The sequence below is a fragment of the Cryptomeria japonica genome, chromosome 9 (assembly GCF_030272615.1).
Source record: "Cryptomeria japonica chromosome 9, Sugi_1.0, whole genome shotgun sequence".
NCBI lineage: Eukaryota > Viridiplantae > Streptophyta > Pinopsida > Cupressales > Cupressaceae > Cryptomeria > Cryptomeria japonica.
In genome coordinates, this window is record NC_081413.1 from 617606825 (window position 1) to 617632554 (window position 25730).

The window sequence follows — 25730 nt, forward strand, 5'->3', positions numbered from 1 at the left end:
AGACCTCCAGGAGTTATATTGCAAAATCTAGTTTTTTGAGGTTTTTCAGTTTCCAGACTTAGTCAAATTTCAGGATCAGGACATTCCAGACTTAGGCAATTTTCAGGATCAGGACATCAGACTTAGCCAAAATTTCAGGATCAAGACATCACTCAAGCCGGACTTGCTATCCATGTGATCCCCTGGGCGACACTCAAAATGCAAAGGCTAACGGACAAAACCCTAAAAGACCTAAAAACAAACCCCAAAAAGCAAAAAGCAGGGGTCCCCATTTGCAATGGGGCGATGTGTGAAATGGTCACAACAGGAACCTACTTTTTTTTTATGAATATGTGTAACAAATGAACCAATTTTTAAGGATGGAATTAAGGAAATAGAAGAGAATCTGTTTGAACAAGAGAATTTGTTTCTCCACAAGACCAGAATATTCTAGTATTGGACAAATTGAAGAAAGAATCCAAAAAATTAAAGAATGCAAAGAAGAATCTAAAAAGAACTTGAACAAATCAATAAAGAAAATGAGAAATCAAACAAGAAGAATGAGTTCTATCAATAGAATTTCATTCATTCTTTGTGTCAGAACTTTTGAAGGATAGGTAATTTTTTGATAGATGAATCATGTGCAAGTGTTAGTGCTGCTAAGAAAGTGTTAGAAAAATTGAAATTGCTTACAAGGCAAAAAGATGCTTTTCAATATTTCATGGGATTAATCATTAAGCAGGAATAGGATAGTTGATCTATGTAAAGTCAAATCATACCTTTGAAATCCTAATGTAAATTGTGATATTTCATCAGATCCTGAAAAGATTATTACCTATGTTCCATTGTGTTTCTAGGATGGGGACATTGGGACATGTTTCATGGATGACAGTCCGAGGGCCATTTTTGGGGGATGGCAATATATATATATATATATATATAGAGAGAGAGAGAGAGAGAGAGAGAGAGAGAGAGAGAGAGAGAGCAACAATATAACTGCGCACTGTTAAAATGGTGTTGGATGATGTCTGCAGAAGCCTGCATGCCAACCATGGTTCAAAAAAAAATTAGTACCTCACACAATACCTCATTATATGTTTTGCAACTGACAATAATAATGGACTCTAATGCCATATCAAGAATTTTGAAGTTTGAGACTTTTTTGAACACTGAACTCAGAAATCCAAATTCTTGCCATTGGCGTTAACTGTTATATAACTTGTATCATAACTATGAATCTGAATCAGATATATTCATTGCTCTTATACTACAGTTGTGCTGTCACTGCTGTCATAATTAATTTAATTGCTCTTAGACTGCTGTCATCATATATTTAACAGTCTTTTTTTAATGTTATGATGAACAAATCTTTTTTGGCAAAACATTATAAAAAGTTGCTTTGCTGTATGGAGGTGCCTGGTCGTCCCCAGGACAGTCAAGGGATGTCTGGGAATCTCTGGCTGCCTTGGGGACAGCCAAGTGTTCCTAAATGGGGATGCATTTCCAGAATTTGTTTGTTAGGGGGGAACTGCCAGAGGACTTACCCTACTATTCCGTCTCCCTGAAACACCTAAGGGGGACAGGGATGGGCTTTTGAGGGGTGGTGTTGCATCCCCATGTGACACATATTATTCCAAGAGATATAGATCCATATGAATGGTATTTGATTTGTGAAGAGTTTAGCTTTGATATCTTCTTCATCCTGAGATCAAAACAAAGAATAATTCACATTAAAAAATTGTTTCCAATTGAAAATAATTGTTCTAAAAATGATGGGTCAGCTCACTTATTTATAACTAAGCTTAATCAGATTTACACATATTTTAGGAGTATTATATTTCACCCACTATATCTATCTAAGATGCATATGGTGGAGGTGGAATGGAAACAGTGGTGGGGTCCAATCTTTACATATTGGAGTCTTATAATCAGCATATAAGGGTACACCTTAGGTGTTCAAAGGAAGTGGAGATTTTAACGATTTTCAGTTACCAGCTTTGCTTGCGTTATAGTACTGTAGAGAAATGAAACTGATAGCAACATATTTATTAAGGAAGCAAGATAGTTCCGGTCTACTACTTTTACTTTATTTGTCACTGCTGACATTTTAAAGATAATGATTGATTGAACATGCATATTTTCAGTGAACTTTGAAAGTATTCAATTTGTTTGATAGATGTTATATTAGGCCTTTGTGCTAAAATAGACATAATTTCAGGCAGTGTCAATTGAGATTGATATGGCATCATTTTGTTGGATCATGATGCAAGGAACAGATTTTATTTTTGTGTTTAGCATCTTATAGATTTTTCTTGTTCCTTGCAGAATTGAGGACAATGAGTCATGATCATAGGCTTGATCGTCATGCTTACAATCGAACGCTTGCCAAAATACTTGTGGAATATGCTTCTGCGGTAATATGGATCTGCATTGCATCTACCCTATGTAATAAGCTGGTTCATTGAAAATTTTGAAATATCTTTTGAGGAGATTATGATTTTTAAATGTGTTGAAAGAGATTGTTTCAGTCTGTCCAAAATATATTTGATGCACCCTGACATCAAGGTTTCTGTAAAAATTATCAATACAAACTTTGTATTTACTATTACTTCAGATACCGGTTCTGCTCTGGAAGGCTGGAATCGGAGCCAGGTCAGACCCTGGTCTGCAACTGGGTTCTCTCCGGGTGCAACCCAGGTGGCTGGGTCCTCTGTGGGTCCTGATTAAGAGGAGCCAGCTGCCTGGATCGCACCTGGGGAGAACCCAGGGTGGACCTGTGAGAACCCAAGCCCGTGGATGCCCAAAAATGGGGCCCACGGGTCAAAAAGTGCTTTTAAAAAGAAACATAAAAAACCGTTTTTTAGTTTTCTTTTTCCTTTCAACCCTAATTTCGCCCTTATTATGCATTTTATTTCTCTATACACTCATTGTAATTTGAATTTTCATTCTATCATGAGATTTTGAAACTTGAATATTATCATTTTTGCAAATTATGAATAGGATATTACATTTACGATATATGAATATTTATTGGCAATTATGGATTTATCATTTATGTATGTGAAAGTTACATTGTATGGATTGTATCATTGTAAAAATGGTAGTGATAGTTTATATTTTATAATTTTGATGTTTGAACATATATATATATATATATATATATATATATATATATACCAAGTTGCCGGTTCGGATTCTGGTTCGCAAATTCGTTCATTTTTTTGGGGGGTGGGTTCGGGTTCGCTTTGGGTTCGTTCGTACAAAAACATATAGAAATAAAAAAATAAAAATATATACATAAATGCAGCAGAAAATAAATAGCAAAATACACCACCATATATATTAATGTTGTAGACTTTTAGTCCAAATGGCAAATAAATAGCAAATAAATAGCAAAATGCCAAAATACACCACCATATCAATGTTTATGTTCAAAATCAATAATGTCAACATTAGCAATCAGCCATCACTGATCAAATATCATCAAAAGTCATCAAACATATCATCATCATCCTCCTGTGGCAAATTAGAAGCACAAATAGTGCCACTGGCAGTGGTACTAGCAATCTCAGCCTAGGGAGCAGCCTCATGATCACTAAGTAGCTCATCATCATCATCATCAACTCCAAGTGCATTAAGGCGGGCAATTGAATCATCCAACTCTACATGCTCTGGTTCAACATCCCAATGCTTTGCCTCCCCTTGTTTGTAGGTATTGTCTTTGTGTGTTAGGAGCCTCAAGTTTGAATGCACATAGACCAAGTCTTCTGCCTTCTTGGAATGCAGTCTATTGCATTTTATTGAGTGGATGAAGGAGTATGTGCTCCAATTCCTCTCCGATGATGATGAACTAGCAACCTATCAAGATTTTCAATTTTGAAATCAGAGTTAAGAGTTATCAGTAATGATTCTATGAATCATTGAATACAAATTTTAAGAATGAAGAAATTAGAAATTAGAACCTTAAGAGTTAAGAGCTTACTTGTGACAAAACTTTGATGGCAATGGGTTGTAGGTTCTGGTATATTTCTCCATGGAAGTACCACCATTTATGAGCATCTAACATTTGCCTTGTCTTCAAGAGCCTCAATACCGCAATCATCCGTGCTTGTGAAACTCATGACTTCAGCCCTCACCGCAGCCCGTAATGAATCTGGAAAGAGTTTACGAAGGGCTGCCTTGTACCCAATAGCAACTTCATGATCTCTATATGGGGCAACTCTAGCGCTACTCTAATTGAGGATCTCCCGACTGTAGTATTTGGGGTTCAATGCAAAGGCAAGCAGATGCAAAGGGGTAATCATTTTGTTCCATCTCTCCACCATGATTTTTTGTATTTCCTTGAAGAATTTTTCTTCAGGATCTTGCTCTTTCTCATTTATGATTGTTTTCATATCCTCGATCATGGAGTCAATGCCATCATATACCTCACCCAAGCAAGGCCTATCCATGTCAGTGTATCGGATCATGCTCAATATGGGCTCAATAGATCTCAGGAGGTACTCAGTAAGATACCACCAAGAGTCATCTAGTATCATTGCCTTAATGGCAGCTCCCCTTGTACCACTAGATTTCCTCCATATGCTCCAATTAGCACTGGTTACCATTCTAGACAATGCCTCTTTAACCTTCACAAGACGTCTCAAAACAATAGCGTTGGAGGCAAAACGGGTCTCGGCAACCTTTTTCAAAATCAAAACCAATAATAAATTATAAATCAAAATTAAAATTAAAATCTTTGAAAGTTTACTAAATAGTAAATACTAAACTAAAGTCTAAAACATAATTAAATTTTAAATAATTTAACTTACCTTCAAGAGCTCCGATTTCAAGAATTGTCTAAATATGGCTTGTGACATATGGTGATTCGTGATGAACATTTGGATCTCTTGGGCATCACCATACATTTTTTTGATCCACTCAATTTTATTGCCAATTTTTTGCAGCATTAGGTCGAGTGAGTGGACAGCACAAGGTGTCCAAAAAATGTGTTTATAACGCTCCTCAACCATTAACCTGACAGCCCTACAATTTTTTGCATTGTCTGTTATCACTTGAACAACATTTTGAAGGCCAACTTGCTCAATGGCTTGGAAAAGAATGTTTGCAATGAATGGACCGTCCTTCACTTGCCCTTCACAATCCACTGCTCTCAAAAACATTGCACCTCTAGTGGACATTGCAAGAACATTGACCAAAGGGCGATTTCTTGCATCTTTCCATCCATCTGATATTATGGACACACCTATTTCAATCCATGAATCCCTAATAGGCTTCAAGGAATTCTCTATGTTTTTCACCTCTTTGTCCAATAAAGTGGTGTGCACCTTCTCATAACCTGGGCCCTTGAACCCCCTAGGAGCCTCATTAATTGATCTCACAATTTTTTGCCAATACGGTGAGTGAACAACATTAAATGTCAATCCATTTGCATAGATGCATCTACCTATGTCTTCCTCGGCAATGTCTCTAGCCTCATTCTGAAATGACATTTCCAAGGCCCCCTTTGCTCTTTTATTTGTCACTGGTTGTTCAGGAAGATTCAAGAACGGATGGCCCTCTACGGATTGTTCATATGAAGTTGAAGACATAGAGGCCTTTGTTGCTTTTTTACTTCTAGACCTTTCCAAAGTATGAGTAACTGCATTCCCAACTGCTTCATCTGCTTGTCTTTGCTCTTCAATATATTTTAGTACAATAGAGTTTGCAAGCAAGGTTTTAGGTGCAGGCTGCCCTGGAACTTTTGGCTTGCCTGGACAAAACTTGATGCCTTTTTGAGGGATAAAGCACAAATGTGCTTTCACTCTACAATAAGAGCTTTTATATTCCTCTTTGCAATGGCTGCAAATCCAATGGAAACCTCCTCCACCTGGTAATTGCTGAACCATTTCCACATATTTCCATAGTGGAGAGCTTAGCTCTGTTCTGAACCGGGAGTTCCCAGTGCTAGAAGCACTTGCCATTCTATGAATGTTGAATCTATAAACATTAAACAACATACAAAGCCACAAACCAAATTGAAAAAATAAAATAAAAGTAGAACTAGAGAAATCATTTCATTTTGTAAAACAATGTAAAGAAAAACAAACAAACAAACAAAATCAACAAAAGCCTACCTCTTTTGGTGAAATCTTCCTCTTCAATGTCTTTGAGGAGTTCTCAACACTTGCAACTATGTAGGAATAACTCACAAACCAGCTTAGAGCATGCAACTATCACCCTTCAACACTCTTTCAGCTATGGCAAGCAAACAAGAAAGTTTAGAAATGGAGCCAACAAGTTTTCTTTTTCATTCACAAATGCACAAATGAGATAGGTTTTACCTATTTGACCTTTTTAGTGGTCTAATTTAGGGTTGGAGGGTCGAATAGACAAATTAGGCAAAAAAAAAAACCTAAAAAAACGTCTTTTTCACCCAGATTCTTCTCAGGTTCTGCCACTGGTGCTGAAATTCGTCCATAATACGTCAAAATTCGGCCAGGGTTCCTCTGAGCGAATTTCCTGGGTCAAAATCGAACCCTGACTGAATTTGGGGAGAATTTGTAACGGACCAGTATTTGGTGCGAACCAAACCAGGACCCGTGGGATTTTTTGCAGAATCTGGCAACTTAGTATATATATATATGTACGGACGTACCCGAATCTGTAACTTAGACTATTGCCCTTAAAATGTGATATCTGCATAAATGTATTTGATCTAATGAACTAAGATTGACAGGGAGTCAAATAAATCAGTCATTTGACAGATTACAATATCCTGCAATTGGAATTTTACAAAGTCCAACAATTAATAGTAAATACTGATTGACAAATTGTGTAGGAGCAATACATTAGACTTCTTATGCTGAACAAGATCACTTTTAGTATTACAAACCTATGTTCTTTTCCATAATGGATGATAGCATGGAAGATTCCTTATCCCCTTGAAAGTTGATTATAATTTGGAAGAATAAAATGTTTATTGTGATGAACTCTCGGATTGATTGAAATGGCTGATGATTGCGAGGTAAGGCTTGACTACATAGTACATTTATATACCCTCAATAATCTACTAAGTTTATAGAACATTTCATTCCTTACTATGCATTAAATATAGTGTTTTTAGATAATCAACAGGTTCTTATTAATGGGGCCTATCCTAACTACTACTAACAGCATACGACGTCTATCCCAATGCCTGCATGAACAACCCTATGGCAGGTTGGAGCAGCCTATACTAAACATAATACATTATCAGTAAATACTCCCTTAACACAGATACAGAGCATCTCACCATAAACTGACCATGGAACAGACGCAAAGAATAGAGCATGTAGACACTAGGGCAGAGGAGATAGGCTTCATTGAGCCATCCCTGATGTAGGGAGTGCTTTCAATCACTTGTCACAGGCTCTGCAAGGCAGTCCATTCTCCTAAACTACAACTAATTCAACAATTGGAACCACTGGACACAATGCTTTCTCTAAGTCATTGAATTCTATTCCATTGTTAAGCATTGTATGCCTCACCACTCTCACCAATCTATAATATTCTAACAACTCTGTGTAACCATTTGTCATCTTCATAACATCTTTGTGATGTGAAAAAACCACATGCTTCACCACCACCAAGAGACCTTTACAAAAATCTTCCAGGTTTTGAATGTCCACCATAAGTGCACTCACTTCCTTATGCATAATCTTAGTATCCACACCTATAACCTCCATTGGAGCCTTACATTTTTCAGAAAGAGACTGAATATCCTGTTCCACATCCAGCTTCATGAACAGACTAATCAGAAGCTCCTGTATTTCAACATCCTGCACAGCTCGCTTTAATTTTTTTTTTAGAACTCCTAAGATGGAGGCATGTTTTTACACCAAGCCATTACTTCTATACCATCCATCCGAAAAGTTGCTTAAATCACCTTGATATTCCTAGCATTCTTGCAGTTAACGTTTAAGCCTATGATCAGTGACCTGACCATGGCAAAAAGGATCCCTAGAGCTACTGTGACCTGCCATTAACACCATATCTCCTGGAACACCTGACAACTGTCCAGAATCTCCAATTGCAACATGCTAGCACAACACCCAAACTGCATATCATTAATACCTCAAATTCAAGCCATTATATGTATTACTTACTAGAATATGTCTTGCTGTGATCTTACATTATTTACTGGCGAATGGCCACCTTGGGATTAATAATGCTAGACACTGTCATATGGACTTCAATAAACATAATGACCACCTACATCTGCAAGGTCAGCAACCATAGCCATTCATCAAGGGGGGCAATCATAGTTGAGAAGGTTTGATAAATTAGGCTATTCCAGGACATCTATAATCCTTTTGTTTTATACCTTCATTACCTAAATAATCTGCAATACAATTCTGCTCCCTATAGCAATGTAGGGTCTTAAAGCTTACAAATTTATCTTTCCATTTCAAAACCTCTTCTAAAATTGCCTTGAGCTTCCAATTAAGGCAGTGCTCTGTATTAACTGCATTCAGCACTATTTACAAATCCCCTTTGATCACCCAATTCCTCCGACCAACGAGATGGACAGGCTGAATCCCTGCTATAAGGGCCTCCTATTCTGCTTTATTGTTGGTTTTGACACCTAAATGTTTCGATCCCCCAAGCACTAAATCATCTTTTGAGTCTCCAAGGGCAAAGCCAGTACACATGATATCAGGGTTGCCTTTCGATGCTCCATCAAAATTCAATTTTACACCTTCCTGTGTAGCCTTCCACTTCTCTATACTATTATCTTTAAAACCTACTAACCATTAAATGGGAAATTTTTCAATAAATGTTACCTTATTGTAAGAGCAGAAGAATCCCTGCTAAGCATAATGTTAAAGGCAAATACTCACCACACGGGCAAGAGGAGATCACTTCAATTATCTTCAAAGGAAAAGAACCACGATAATTGAACAAAAAAGGAACTTTTGGCTTGAATCTTAATCTTGGTGGGAGAAGGATACTGTATATGGTTAGTGCATTTTGAAAGCACTCCTAATAATAGCATTCTTTATTTTACAGGTATACATGGATGATCTAAGTGCTCTTATTTCTTGGACTTGTTCCAGATGCAATGGTTTGACAGAGGTGTGGTAAACAGAATTTTAGCTTTAATTACATTTATGTTGTGGTCTTGCCATGATATGCTGCATATTGGAACATCTGATTGTACATTTCTTAATAATTAATTTTCTGAACAGCACGTTTGACAGTTAATGCAAATAATGGATTAGATAATCCCGCTGACATTAGTCATAACTATCCAACAGGGTTTTGAGATGATTGAGCTTATTGTTGATGTGCGACATTGCCTTCAGGTAATTTTCCATTTTGAACCATTTTGGGCTAGCACTTTCTCTCTTTAATTCTTGTGAGTGCATATGGGAAAAAATGTCTATTATTTAAAACTGTTGTAGATTTTCATAATTTTTTTTTTCCTTTAGAGCTTTTATTTGATGCACAATATTGTTTTTGGGTAATTTTATATTTTTCTTGAACCCACCTTTCTACAAAAGATTTTTTTTCTGTTTTCATTCTCATGATTAAATATGTTTAAGTCTTCAATAACAATTTGGATTCTCATATCGAGTATGAATTGTTGTATGATAAATACTTCACCCTTTTAATAGTTTTCACAACCATGAAGATAATAAGAGATGTGAATTTCGAAAATGAAAAAGATTTGTAATATTTTTTTCAGCACACAGAAAATGATGGTATAATCTGTTATGTACACTCTGTTTTCTTCTCATTTGTTGATGTTGTAGTAGATTTTATGTATTAGAAATCATGGCCGCTTCTCAACCATACGAGTCTTTGTTACAGTCTGCAGTACTTGTGAAACTATAACCTGTTTGTTATGTAGTATTCTGTGATTATCTCTCAAGATAATTTGGATTTTCTTGATATCTTGATAATGAAAACTCAAAAGTCAAAACAATACTACAAAGTTATGATTACACCAGCACATTTAAATTGATGTTTCTTATAACTTGCAAGAATACGGAGATTTTTTTTATGAATGGCTTTACATTTTGGTCAGAGTCTACCTAGCAGATAATATAGATTATTATGGATGTGTTTATTACTCGTGAACTTCAAATGCCATGATGTTAGCTCTGAAATTTCAGACGCTTTTGAGTTAGGAAGGCTTTCATCGATTTGCCTATTTGATTTAGGATCTTAACTAATTATTGCTAAGCTTAGGGGTGATGTTTGTGTACTGCTCCTTCCATCTGGAAACAAATTCTGGCATGACAGATATATACCTAAGAGATTGTTGAAATTAAGGTGCTTAAATTAATTAAGGCATAGTAGCATTACATAGTTCTCTAACATGAAAATATAGTAAAGGTGCTCTTGGTGTAACTATGCAGGCGTTCGTGGGTATTGCAAATGATCTAAATGCAATTGTCATTGCATTTAGGGGTACCCAAGAAAACAGGTAAACAAATTACTTGTCATGTTCTTTTATTTTGTGCTGAAGTTGTAGATTTTGCTTTTTTTTGTGACTGTAGCAGTTGTAAATTTACAGATCAACAGCTATAAATTATGTTTATGTGCATTGACCGTTGGATAGAAACCATGTTATTGGCTAGTTTTCTTATAGTAGTTTTCAGTGGCCGTTTTAAGCATGAAGTTCATCTCTTAAATTTTTTTCAATAATTTGTGTATAAGATAACTAGGTATGTATAAGCTAAAAAAATTATTGTTTTTATCTGCACAGAGTGGGCTTGTAGACTTTTAGTTTTGTCAATTGAAATAATTATAAAATCTATGGATAAAATTTCCTTAGGTTTGGCCTAATCTAGGTGGTTTTTGTTCCACTTCACTTACCTTAGCATACAATTCTATATGTGCACTCTTTTGTTTTGTGGACGTGTTTGTTTGAGTGCGCAAGCAACTCTCAGTGAATGATTTTATTTGCCTATCTTCTTGACCTTATTCTTTTTGTTTTTTCCGCATCCAGCATTGTATTGTAAAGTCATTTAATTGTGTCAAGCCTCCTTGCTTTTGTCTACAAGTTCTTTCTTGCAAATGTTTGTGTATCAAACTTTAATTTTATCCTTGGAATTGTTTGGAAAGCCATAATTGCTAGAGTTTGTATCCATCATGCCTGGATACAAACTCTAGCAATTATGATGAATACAAACATTTAATTGTATGTTGATAACCATGATAACCCAAGCTTTTGCATTGAAAAAATCTAGTCTGATAATTTGCTACAAAATAAATATTAATTTTGGATACTGAATTCATTTCACTGTATTCGCTAGGAAATGTTGTATGTGGTTACGAGGGCAGGGAACTCAAATTGAAATAGGATACATGAATATATGAATAAGGGTACAGCTATAGTAGTTTAAAATATAGTCACCAGGAGATATGGGTATGGGTACATGGGTGGAGTCCAACTCTGTGAACCTGAGTATCACAACAAAATTCACCTTATCTCACTGATTATATACATACACAGATAAAGAATGTTGCACGCTTCTGACATCTTAACCAAAGCCAAACTCAACTTGATGTTTCTTGTCATAAGTAGAACTCTTGAATATTTTACTTACTGCAAGCTGGATGTTTTTAGAGTTAGTTTTTTGGCTAAGATATCTTTGTTCCATACTGATATATATTGTTTCTTTCCAATCAGATAAATAAGGTTATAGTAAAATCTGGAAAGTGTCTAGAAAAAACTAAAAGCAGAGTTTGTTGTGAGCGTGATAAACATGTGTGTTTAAACGGCCCAAAAGCATCTGCGAGAAAAAGAATTAAAGCAATTGACATTCTTCCTTTTTATTATAATTTTATAACCATTGGCCATCCTGAATAAAAACAAGATTCCTTGGGGAGGTGGCATAAACAAGCATATTACAAACTTACAATAAGTATAATTTTACACGGTATGCTACTACGCAGGGCCAGGAAACCAGTCCTTTATCTAAAGCAAATAATTCCAAGTCATAAAACTTAAGTTTACCCTAGAAGGAAATGGCAGTATGAAAGCAGAGGCCATGAAAATAAGTAATGGCCTCTACACCAAAGCATTCAAATGCTTGATGGGTTTAAGTTGAATGTCAGTAGGAGTTAGCTGTGGACATTAGCGTGCATGTTAGCTTTTTCTTGGGAATTCTATTGCTCCTTCAACTGGCTTAAAATCTGGTATGTTAAGCACTGCAAACAAAGTCACACAGCACTTACTTGGCATGGTTAATGAGTCAAGGTTGGGAGAGTAATCGAGTAAGAGCTTAGGAATCAAGAAAATAGAGAAATAGAGAAAATGATCAAAATGTTAAAAGAAAAAATTGATTTGTTTGACTCCATACCTTATATTACTGATATAGATCAAAAAACATATTGCTATCTTCTAAATAGACAAATGATGTATATGTATAATTGTTATCATTCACTCCTCAATTTGTATGAATATGGTCTCTTCACATCATGATGCGTCTTGGGTTTGCACTTTACAAGGCTAAGTAGGTGCATAGCACATGAAAACAGCACAAATATATGGTGTAAACTCCAAGCTACATCTATACTCTAGACCCTATGGTCAGGGCATCAGTGATCTAGATGGGTGAAGTGGAAGGCCACACTCCTGGGTCTTACACATTCTAAGTGCCTTTGGATAGGTCTCTTCAACAAAGCATGGTGCAAATTCATCATCTTTTTATAAACAATCATTTATGTCACCGTCTATGATTTGATCCTCAAGGAAGCCATTTTGTGCAAAATTTATTGGACACATTGGATGACTTTAAGATCTATCTTTTGTTATTGTTTTGTAGTTTGCCATAGGGCTTTGGTGATAGAGGAAGTTGACCAACATGGAAAGCATTATGTATCTTATACAACTTGCACCCTTTGTCTACAATCTTGACCTTGATTTGGGAATCAGGTTTTATGGATGATGTTGATACCAAAGTGGCAGGATGTTTACTTCCAAACTCTACCAGTTGCAGAAGTAAACACAATTACAAGTACAGAGCAATTATGCATTTACAACAATATACGAAAGATATGGCATTCTTGTTCTTTATTATGCAATGATATTTAGTGACTACAATATTCATATGTTAGCCTACCAGTCAATCATGAGTTCCTGACTATGAACCAAGATACAATATAAAGTATGCCGACGTTGGTTAAGATAACCAAATGTTGGTAACTACTAACCGATAACTAGTCGGGAACTACAGATTATAATGCATAACAAATGACTAACAAAACATAAGGAAATAAACTCTCGGTTGATACAATTATATTTACATTTATTACTTGATCAATCCTCCAAAAAAGAAAGTCATCTTCTAAAACAAAAATGGTGCTAACTACAAACAAAATTCTACTAAGGAGTGTGAGAGGATGTCCCTAGACAAGTGGATGACATCAATATAGTTGTAGGTGATGTAGCAAAGAGCCGTTGGTGAAGGTGCTACACCTCCTCTATGTGAATCCTCAAATCATGTTTTGCCACCAACTCTTGTTCTCTCGACCCCTTGACCATGAGGGCCGCCTCCATCAAGCGAGTCTTCATCCGCTCCAATTCCTGCACCTTGGCTTGAAATTGCTGCTTAGCCAATTGCTTGCTCTACTCTGCTAGTTGTGCATTTTTTCGGCCAACTGTGACTTCTGCTTCTCCAATCTACTCGCCTGCTCAGCTAACTAAGCCCCTTGTTCCGCCAAAGTGGCATCCATAACTACTTGTTGCTCATGTTTTGCAGCGGTGAGTTGGGTCTATTGGGTTTGTTGTTGCTAGAATTTTTGATGTGATTTGACAACTTAGCCTGAGTACTCTCTCCCTATCAAAGTGTTGTCTCCTTGGTCATATTAGCTTCCTTAGCTTCCTCAAGAGAAGTTGTCGCCTGCCACAACTATAAAAGAGATCCTTATGGCAAGCCTACATGCGATGAAGTGCAGTGAGCATTTGACCTTGTTGTCCAACTCCTTGATGGTTGGTAGGCTACCAACATGGCTAGTGTCTCCATGCTTGGTCACCTCTGAGATATGAAACACCTAAAGAATTCACCCTCACATTCCAATCGCATGAACGGTAGAATTTTGTCATCCTCTATAACCACCAGGGGAGCGAGACCAATGTCCATTTGGCAGGACAACTCTACAACCTCATTCATCACCAAGGCCATGTCTTGCAACTCACCCATGTACCATTGCATAGTGCCAATTATGTCATGTGGATTAGGTTGGGTGATCTCAATATGTATCCCAAGACTCTCATCCTTTCTAGGTGACCCCTTTGAATCCTCCCCCTCTAGAATGTTAACCTTTTTAGGCTGTTGTGGTCTTGAAGGAGTGGTATCTCTTCCAACCTCCTCTCGACGCTATTTTGGCTGGTTAAGCACGATCTTGACCTTTGGCTCCACTCTCAAGATTGCCTCCGTTGCTTGCACAACTGGCTTTGCCTTCCTTGTTTGAACTTCCTCAAGTGCCAAGGGTTCTAAGTTCTTGTCCAAGAGACATGGCAATGGTGGTGGAGTGGTGACTAATAGCGCGAGCATACTTAGTCAATTGTCAATATTTGTCCTCTCAACTCTCCCTTCAGTATCCGCTATTACCATCATATTGCCTTCGACTGCAATGACCGATGGTGCTGCAATTGGGACTATTCCTGTCTCAACTAAAGATGAAATGCTTGCTACGAGCGAGAGTGTGGCTTGTAAGAATATGACTGGTGGGACTATCTCGGTCAAAGATGAGATAGTCACTGTGGTTGTGAGTCCTCTTGGGGATGATATGGATGAGAATGTAGTCTCTACTACTAGTGATTGCACTTGTACTGAGTAGGCCTTCGCTGCTACAAAATCCTCCTTGAAAGTGGCATTCTTGGGAGTGGTTGCCTCTATGGATGATGATATCTAAGTCTCCTCATAGCCCCCACTCTCCATTGGTTGGTCTTGTCTCCTCTTTTTCGGTGGTTGTGTGTTAGGAATTGCATGCAGAAAATATGAATTATATGCAGATAAATATTAAACACAGGAATGAAAAACACAAATAATAACAATGAAGAGACAATATTTAACGTGGTTCACCCAATCTCGGGCTACATCCACCAAACAGAGAGTCCAATATTATTATCAAGTAAATAAAAAACCGATTACAACCAGCAATTCCCTTGCAACTCAATACCGCTGCAAAATGCTACAAAATTCTCTTCAGAAAACCCTAACCCTTAGCCTTTTTATCAAGACTTATGTTAGTTACAAAATTAGGGTTACAACATGTTAGCCAATAGAAAAATAACACCCGATGCCTTATAAAATAATAAAAGTCTTTTTGGCTTCACGAGGCGCTGCCCCTCGACCCCGCAATGGGCAAAATACGGGGGGAAACCGCGCCGATAGAAGTAGGGAAAATTTAACCTCCGAGTCTGATTAGGCTCCATATAACAACATTGTGTTGTTGGCTGAGCAACCTGCTTAGCACCCCCTTGGACCCTTAGATTGACCCAACAAAATGCGGTCGACTATGTGGGTTCCAAATGTCCTACTGGTTGCAACCTCCTCTAATGTGTTAACGGGTGCCTGTCCGTGTATGACGTCCAACAGTAACATAGTGGCATGTTGGGTTGTAGAAGGCCTTGTGCCTTAAGCTCAAGAACTCGTGTATCCTCTTTGACAACCCTCTTGCCCAATTGTAGACCTTTCTTATACTCAGGCCTTTCATAAAATCTATCATCCAAAATGCAACATCTGATGTTTGGTTGGCTCCTGTTATTCTGCACTTGAGAAGGTCGAGCATGCATCTCCACTCTTTGTTGTCAAGGAAATTCTTCTTAAGTCCTCCTTTCCCTAGATCCTAGATACTATCAATCTCTTCATGTGTCAAATCCTGTCGACATACTTGCTTGATAAGTGCCTCCTTATGTTGGTGGGTAACTTTTGTAGGTTTCCCCACTGAGCTCCCTATGGAGGGTATGCTTGACGCCATAGGGAGCTTAGTGGGGAAACCCATTTGCTTGTCTCTACTCTAAAGATTATGCTCTCTATGGGTTGCTTGCTTGGCATGGATCCATGGGTGACTACTAATCTTATATGGAAGTTCAAGGTCAAGAATGTGCAACATGGTGTTTTGTTGAATTGGATCCACTTGGACTAGAAGCCAAATGATACCTTGGGATTTTCTTCTACTTCATTGTATGTTCCAGTAGTTATCTTCTTTTGGGCTTCCATGTTATTGTCTGAATATCCCAATTATTTGATGAGTTTGTATGTACACATATTCAAACTAGACCCGCCATATCTAAGGACTTGTTTGACTTTAGGTCTATTGACAATAGCCTCTATATGGAGTGCTCTATCATGGGATGGTTCAATAGATTACATGTCATTTGGATTGATATCACTAGGAACTTGCGACTCTCTCAAAGCATGGTCCAATTTGTCCTTAAAAAGCAGTGATGTGTTAAGAAGCCCAAAGATAGAGATATGTGCAAGAGTCTTTCCAAGATGCTCAAGAAAGTCATATTGGGTGACTTGTCAAGAGGATGAGGTTATCCTTTGGATGGTTACTTGACCACGTCTAGTAGTCATGGACTCATGACACAATTAGTGCTTTTAATGGTCACATTGTTGACTTGTGGATTGAATTGTTCAATATGACGAATTATTGAGTCATATGAGGAGGCTGTGGTATAGATGATATTTGTTTGATTATTTTAGGTTGGACCTTTATTAGACATTGAGGGCTGATTTTGGCCGTATGTAGGAAATGGGTTCCGATAGATACCTAATTGCTCATTAGGTGAAGAGGATGAGGAACATTCCACTATAAGTTTGCCACAATAAGATCTTGGACATTGTTTTAAAAAAAGGGGTTTGAGAAATAGCCCCTACAACCAAGTGCCAATGGCAGGTGTGACTAGGGGCTTGAAGTAAGCTGGGTGGAGACCTAGGTCATTCATATGACCACAAGCTAGCACTTTTGTGTAAAAATAAAAACAAAACAAAAAATAAAACCCCTATTTGAGTAGTCCATGTGGGCGGGAGTTAGTCAAGAGACTTGAGTGTATAGCTGGACGTTATGTGTATATGTCTGCAAGAAGTTGTTATTTATGTGTGTATGTGTTGGGCAATGGGCATGGAAAACCATGTCTATGTATATGTTCGGTGGTGGGGATTGATTGAGGTATATATAGCAGGTTTTGGAGTATATATGTTGCCTATGAAAATGTATATATTTCGGCAATAGGTATACACAAGGGTTTAGAAGGTATGTGTTGTGACCATTTCACACATCACCCCATCAAAATGGGGATCCCCCCTTTTTTTTGCTCGAGTCCTAGTCTCTTAGTTTAATATCCCTCTCGCAAGAGAAATGAGTGAGTTTGTTAGCCTTCAGTAATGCCTAGATCACATGAGAAGTGAAGCCTTTCATGAATTTAACCAAGGAATGAATGAGAGATTGCTAGTAAGGGATGCTTCAAGTGCTCCTCTTCTGGAGCAAAATTCACTTCAAGTGCCACTCTCTTAGAGTGAATTTCACTTCCAAATGACTCAGGTAGAAGGTGAAGCCACAATCAAGGTGAGTTTTGAGGTCTTTTGGTATATAGGAGCATAAACTAAGGCATAAAGTGATAAGATTCAACTCAAAAGTGCATGTTCAAATTACTTCAAGTGCTCCCTAGTTGGAGCGAAATTCACTTCTTTTGCCCTTAGTTGAGAACGAAATTGTTCATAGAATGCACAATGAGCCTAATTTGAAACAATTGAATGAATGGAATGAAGGAGAGTAAGCAGGAAAACACGAAGTGTCAAGTTTCAACCCACTTCAAGTGCACCACTTTTGGAGCGAACTTTAGGTGCACCCCTTGTGGAGTAAACTTCAAGTGCTCCTCTTTAGGAGCGAATTTGCCTTAGAAGCCTTGAATGAATGTGAGTTAGTGCGTTTTGAGTTGCCATGAAGGAAAGATAGTGAGCATGATTTTGATTTGAAATTCACTTCAAGTGCTTCTTCTTTGGAGCGAAAACTACTTCGTGTGCTCCACTTTTGGAGCGAATTCCACTTCAGGGGCTCCTAATTGAGAGCGAATTTGCCTCATTTGCCCAAGATAAGATGCAAAATTGCTTATAGATCATTGCCTTGAGCCGATTTGATGTCTTCATATGCTTAGAAAAGAACAATTTTGAGTTTAAGATGATGAAGGGCAAGATTTGAAATCCACTTCGAGTGCTCTTCTTTAGGAGTGAATTTCTCTTCAAGTGCTCCCTTTCGAAAGCGAACTTCAAGTGCCACTCTTTGGGGGCGAATTCCTTCTTTTGACTGTTACAAGGGTAATTCAAACACATTTGGCGCCAAAAGAACATAATTTAAAATTCAGAAGGAAAATGTTTTAATCAAGGTAAGTCTGCCCTCTTTAAAGAATAAATTAAGCCCTCTTTAAAGAATAAATTTAATTTAATTACCTAATTACCAAGTCGGCCTTACCCTTGAAAGAGCGTATCCCTTCAATGAGCTCCTATTTAAGAAGGATTGAATTATTCATTCAATGATCAAGTCAAAACAAATTCCTCTCTCTCTTGTAGTGAATTTCACAAGCAGTCAGTGAATCCCATATAGATTGGTGAATTCAATGAGCATCAAGGGTGAATTTAAGCATTGAGTTTGCAGATTCAGTAGCGAACTTCATCCTCCAACAGCAACATCCATCAAAGAATGAAAGCGAATTTAATCATGAAGGTGCAGATCTACTGATTTAGGGGGCGAGTTTCATCATTAAGCAGCAAAATTCATCTGAAGAGCAGCAAACTCCTTGACATTATCAGCCACCTCTTTGATCAGATTTAAGGTTAAACATAAAAAAATCAGAGGTAAGTATTGTATTTTGATTGATAGGAGGCTAAATGCAGGTCTGATTAGAAGCAAACAGTGATATATTTAGTGAATTAGACCTCCTTAATTCATTAAGAAAGAGCAGATAGGTATAAGAATCAGTCTCATTTAGCATCTAATTTCAGATTCATTTGAATTTAAGATTGATTTAAATCAATATTTGTTGTGACGTATTCACACATCGCCCCATTGCAAATGGGGACCCCTACTTTTTTCGCTTTGTGGGATTTTGCTTTCTAGGTTTTAGAGTTTTGTCTGTTAGCCTTTGCTTTTTGAGTGTCGCCAGGGGGATCACCTGGATAGTAGGCTCTGCTTGAGCTAGGTTGAGTCTTTGGGGCCCCAGAATTAGGGTTTCTTTGAAAGTCTTCCTTAGGGCCTGGTTTTGATCTTGTTGCTAATTGTGTCTTGCTTGGTGAGTGAGTATCATTCTTGAAGGTCCAAGCTAGGTCAAGTTGGTGAGTGATGAAGTTTGGAATGTCATCCCGATCTTCAAATGCCCTGAAATTTGGCTAAGTCTGGAATGTCCTGATCCTGAAATTTGGCTAAGTCTGGAATGTCCTGATCCTGAAATTTGACTAAGTCTGGAAAACTGAAGAATCCTCCAAAAACTAAATTTTGCAATATAACTCCTGGAGGTCCAAAACCACTCTCAAACATCCTAACAGTATATATGGAATATAACTTATACTTAAATGTTATATTCCATAAAATGATCCTAACGGAGAGACCAAAATGTCAAATTTCGCTCCTGACCCTTCCAAAGGGTCCAAAGCGAAATTCTTGAAAACCTCATTTTCTCCCTTGTTTAGACCAACGTTCTAGTTTTGAGGTGATGGGATGTGAAAATGTGAAGGATTTTGGCCAAGATTAGGAATTTCGCTCCGGACCCTTCCAAAGGGTCCAGAGCGAAATTCTTGAAAACCTCATTTTCTCCCTTGTTTAGACCAACGTTCTAGTTTTGAGGTGATGGGATGTGAAAATGTGAAGGATTTTGGCCAAGATTAGGAATTTCGCTCCTGACCCTTCCAAAGGGTCTAGAGCGAAATTCTTGAAAACACTCATTTTTCTTTTAGCCAAAGTCAGGACCAAGGTGGAAATGAAAGGAAAGTAGTCTATGTTTGGCTCCCAAGGAAGATTAGAGTTTGAAAAATCAAGAATCAAGGTCAAAACATGATTTTCGCTCTTGACCCTTCCAAAGGGTCCAGAGTGAAAATCCTTATATCTCTTGTTTTCTTCCTTGTTTTGGCTAGGCGTTGGCATGATGAAGGAGGATTTAGTATGTTCTTGCCTTGAGAGGGAGTGGGATACTTTAGAAAATCAAGTTTTTGCCTAGGAGATGAATTTCGCCCCTAACCCTTCCAAAGGGTCCAGAGCATTATATACTTCATTTGCTCCCTTGTTTTAGCTTGAAACCTTGCTCCTTTGATGAAGAATGATCTATGTTTGCTCCCAAATGAGATTGAAAGTTTGAAAATTGAATAAACAAGCCCAAATCATGATTTTCGCTCCTGACCCTTCCAAAGGGTCAAGAGCGAAAATCTTCTTAGACCTCATTCCCTTCCTTGTTTGACCAAATTTTGACTTGCAAGGTATCTTGAAAGGAAGAGTGGACATGTTTGGCCTTTGGAAATGTTTGAAAGCATTGAAAAATGAAGGATTTTAGCCAAGAGGGTGAATTTCGCTCCCGACCCTTCCAAATGGTCCAGAGTGAAATTCTTCGAAACTCATATTTTCTTCTTGGAGATGGTCAAATTCTTGATTTTTATGGCATGGTTAGAAGGACTTTGATGTGTTCTTGCCTTTGAATATTGGATTGAGGTAATGGAGTAGTCAAAACAAGCTCAAAATAGGAAATTTGCTCCTGACCCTTCCATAGGGTCCAGAGCGAAATTCCTAAAATCCCTTATTTTCCTAGCAAAGTCAAGTCAAACTTGGGTTTTTGTAGCTTGGATGAGTGAGGAGAAGTGTTTTTTTGCCTTTTAAGGTGGATTCAAGTTGAAATGATGGAGGAATGAGCCTAAAACAAGATTTTCACTCTTGACCCTTCCGAAGGGTCTAGAGCGAAAATCCTAAAACCCATCATTTTCTCCAAAATTTGTGCCAAGCCATGCCTAGACTAAGGTGAGGGATGCCCTTGAGATTGCCCTTGAATTGATTGTTGTCTCAAAAAATGATGATTTTGGGCTAGAGGAAGAAATTCGCTCCTAACCCTTCCAAAGGGTCCAGGGCGAAATTGTGCAAAACCTATCTTTTCCCTGAATTTTATGCCAAATCTAGTGTGGATCAAGATCAAAGGAAGCCTTAAGAATGACTTCAAATTGCCAATAATTATCAAGTTTGAAGGAATTGAGCCAAATGATGAAAATCGCTCCTGACCCTTCCAAAGGGTCCAGGGCAAAATTCACAAAATGTCCTTTTTCCTTCAAGTTTGAGCTAAGCCAAGACGATGATCAAGGCAAATTGGACCTAAAGATGGCCATAGGCATGTGTTTTAATAGGTTTTGAGTCCAAGAGGTAAGGATTTTGAGCTAAAGAGTGGATTTCGCTCCTGACCCTTCCAAAGGGTCCAGAGCGAAATTCCCAGGATCACCTAGTTTGCCCATGAGGAAGGTCAAGTTGTGGATTCCTAGCCTTTGGTGAGGAGAAGACTAGTGTATGCTTGCCTTGGAAGGCATTTTGGAGTAGAGACATAATGGATTTTGTCCTAAAATACAAATTTCGCTCCTGACCCTTCCAAAGGGTCCAAAGCAAAATTCTTAAAACCTCTATTTTGCCCCAAATTTACATCAAACTTGGTATTGGTTGAGAATATAGGGATCCTTAGGCATGCATCTAAGCAAGTACGATCAGAAAGTGAGGTCTAAATGAGCCAGGAATGCAAAATTCGCTCCTTACCCTTCTAGAGGGTCCAGGGCGAAATTCTTATAGGGCCTGTCCCTGGAAAGAATCTTGAACAAACTTCATTTTGATGTCTTCTTGTTGATGATTTAAGGTATAAAATGCTATGTTAGAATAAATATATTATGTGTCCTTAATCATCTTATGGTTTGTCTTGCAGATGAAAGAAGACCAGGCCAGATCAAGGAGGACCTCCACAAGACCAGGCCAGGGCAAGGACGACCACTTCCAGTCCAGCATCATCGAGGACGACCACTTCCAGCCCAGCATCATCAAGGACGACCTCTTCCAGTCCAGCATTTGAAGGAAAGGTACACCATCCATCCTGCACATCAAAGACAAAGGAGGTTAAAGCAAGGGTCCTTTGGAGAAGCAGATAGTTTCAAGAAGAGTTAATTAAAATTATCTTCTCAGCGTCATCAAATTGAGCATCTACCAAGTTACAAGTGTCAAACAAGGTGGCATCCCAGTCATCACTCCTCCAGTCGGATTGGTCCACCTCAGTGTGTCCAGATTCAATGTACCTGACTCATTGGGGATGGCACAAACTTCGATGTACCTACCCCGGTTATCCATTGGTCGAATATTCCAGAGAAGACATGTGTCCAAATAATGCAATTATTTCATTGGTCAGAATTGAGTTTGTTGTAACAAACCCTAATTAGGGTTTTTATTGTAAAATCTCGGCCATTCATCTCAAATTGATCTGAGCCATTGAATTGTATTGTGGGCACTATATAAGCCCTGGCTCCTCATTTGTAAAGGCTAATAGTTAGTCAATACTTAATAGTCGGTGAATAGTTAGAAATAGTGAATAGTCAGTTGATAGAATAGCAATTAGAGTAAATTAGGAGGTCAAGGCAAGAAATTGTTGCTAGTGATTGTAAACAAACTCCATTTTCATTGAAGATATAGTGAAGTGTGTTGTTTTGTTGCAATATGCATGGTCTCTTGTTGAATCTTCACTTTAGATGATAGATAATTAAATTGAATGAAAGAAGTTGTTGAATGCACCTGTGTGGAATCCGTCTAGTCCATACCACTAGCCTTTTACTGATTGTAAGTGCACCCTGCGTGGTCAACTGGCATAAAATGAGCTTAATCTTAACTCGTTACACGTCTATTGTTCATGCATTATCTTGAATGGTGATCAGTGTCTGATGGTGTATGATTTGAACGTATTGGAAGCATCCCTTAGAAGATCGCACTGAGTTGATGTCGGATTGTTCAAGCCTGATGGTGAGACTCAGCCCAGTAGGACTCCACCTAGTCGTTCATCCATCTTCTCGCATTCTAGGTAGTAGAGTAGACTTCCTGAACCCTGCATCTTTTGCCATTTGTTTGTCTTCTAGTTAGTAAATAGGACTTGTGATTCCAGCAAATCAGACGTTCAAGTCATCGAGTGTAAGTCACCTTGTGATTCCAGCAAAATCACATCATACCACGAAGAGCTTATCCACGAGTAGAGATCCTACATAACAAAACCTTGGAGTTGCCTCGACTGATCCTTCGGCGATATCTTCAGCAGTCGGGAAACTTTACTCAAGAGAGGATAAGGTACCCTAGGTATTTTATTCTGTGTTCGCATGTGCATAAAAAACACATCAACAATATTGTAGGTTATCTACTATCATTCTCACGGGCAAATAGGCTTAACCACATTAATATTTTGCATATCTTTCACCATTCTCCCAATTTACACATCTCTTATAGGTGAGGAATGGCTGCACCTAAGCCTAGTGGAACTGTGAATCATTAAGCACTCATCAAAGAAGATTCGAGGAGCGGTACATTAGAAACCAAGATCACATCTCATTGGAGCAAAATAGGAGACACCAATCTTGGGAAATTCGACACCAAGAAGTTTCGGAGCTCGTATACAAGCGAACCTATTGCTACAGTGAAGAAGATGATGGATAGCGGGATTATAAATGCAGCTGGCTTTCCTCCTGCAGTGCGATGTTATGAGTTAATTGTTGAATGTGCCCAACGCTATGATTCTCGCTCAAGAAGAATAGTGGCAAAGGATGGAAGAGTACTTGCTTACCTTTCAAAGACAACCATTAGTGAAGCATTTCATCTACCTGAGCCTAAAGACATGATCTATGTGAGTGTAGACAAAGCTAAGTTAGCCTATGATGATGATCCAGAAACTTGTTTAAAGATCATTGACAAGTTTTGGTTATCAAAGAGTAGAGGTGGTAGGAGCAGAATGCTCGACAGATTACCCGGAGTGGACTTCAAAGATGAATTCAGAGACTTCATCACTCTACTTCATCGTGTGGTGGGTGCACCCGAGGCTTTATATTTCAAGGATTGGATGTTTTTCTTCATAGAGACAGTCACTCATGGCGAGAATGCAATCAATTGGGCGAGACTCATTAGCAATAGTATCGATGTGCAGCTAAGAAGACTAATGCGCACTAGGACATTTTACATGAGCTCCTATGTTATATACTCTCTTGCAAGGAATTACGAGTATCTCGGACTAGTGTATAGAGGCGTAGTTGGAAGAGGACTAGGAGAAATAAAAGTGCATGAGTGTTATACATAGCTTCATCATCCGACTAAGCACTACTACAGAAGAGTGAATGATGCATTCACTATGCACATCACAAGGTCTCTTCAAGGTGGATTTCATCAAAGACTCTCTCCAAGAGCACAAGCATTTGTTCAACAATATGGTGCATGGTTCATCGGTCATCCAATTCCCAAAGTTCACCTATATCAGAGTTCAAGGACGTCCTTCTCCTCCCGATATGCTGCCACGCTACCTGACAGACAGGATAGTGTCACTTGAGGCGGTAAGACAATTAACGCATATGCCAAGGCATATAGGCACAAACATGGAACTGGTGTCTCTTTTCCTATTTCACTTGGAGACTCTATTGAAGTGTGTCCTTCCCTTCAAGCAGCTCAGAACGCCAAAGGGGAGTTATCCCTCTACTCACTCAAGCCATTCACTCCTAGGGATTACTTTGATCCATATGACAATGTAAGAGGAATTATGGGAAAGAAGTACGAACACCAATGGCAGTTAGAAGACTATTGGATGAATGTTCAAGATGATGTAGAAGTGAAGAAAAAGATGTATTCTAGGCTACCTCTTGATTTCATCCGAAAGTGTAAGTTATTTAGCATTGCTGACCAAGCACAAGATAGCGGTAAATATCTCCAATCGGCCTATGCCAAAGAAAGCAAGGAGATCAAGATCAATTGGGTTGACATGGAGGTTGTAGATTTGAAGGAGTTGATGAAACAAGTCTTGGAATATACTCGCATATGGATAGACATCCAGCATTAGAAATTGAAAGCGCAGAATATAACAATGACATTCGACTTAGAAGCAAGGATAGACAACAAAGATGATGCAAGCGCCAGTGGAAGTGCTTCCCAATCAGCTCACAAAAGAGGTTCAAAAAGAAAAGATGATCGTGGAGAAAAGGAGTCATCAAGGAAGAAGCATAAATCAAATTTTGGTCATCCTTCTCTATTTCCTCCACGCGTGAAGAAGAGTTGAATCAAGATGAAAGACATGAAGAGCAAAGGATAGATAAAGAATTGAGTCAAGGAGCAAATGAATTAATGGAATCTACAGTCCAAAATGATAAGGCAAAGAAAAGTTATCACAAGAACAAAAGTATTTCACTCCTCACGTTCAAGAGATTGATGAAGATGAAGAAGATGGTGTTGAGACCACTTCCCCACCTAGAGGTGAGCAGATGATTGAAGAAATACAGTTGAAGAAGGGAGATCATCTATTCCTGAATGGCTTAAGGAAAGGCTTGCCGGGGAAGTGATAGCAATTGAGGAAGAACCAGTATATGACTTAGATAGTCTTCTAAGTCGGACTCAAGAGGTTACCAAAAAGAAGAAAGCTACGAAAATGTCTAAGGTGATCAAAGATGATTCAGGTTCTCAGAAGTTACAAATAGCTACTCCAATGGTTGACAAGTATGAAGATGAAATCACTGCAGACGAATATGATATGG

At 38.3% G+C, this 25730-nt stretch overlaps 1 protein-coding gene across 3 annotated transcripts in view; it reads left to right on the forward strand.

Annotated features, from left to right (window-relative positions):
• The window catches only part of LOC131042825 (lipase), a 44045-nt gene that overhangs the window by 11203 nt on the left and 7112 nt on the right, over positions 1 to 25730 (forward strand). For all 3 annotated transcript variants that reach the window (XM_057976141.2, XM_057976143.2, XM_057976142.2), the window contains exons 3-6: positions 2305 to 2393; positions 9010 to 9075; positions 9258 to 9305; positions 10365 to 10432. In XM_057976141.2, the coding sequence (XP_057832124.2) occupies positions 2305 to 2393; positions 9010 to 9075; positions 9258 to 9305; positions 10365 to 10432 (271 nt within the window). The remainder of the gene's footprint in view (positions 1 to 2304; positions 2394 to 9009; positions 9076 to 9257; positions 9306 to 10364; positions 10433 to 25730) is intronic.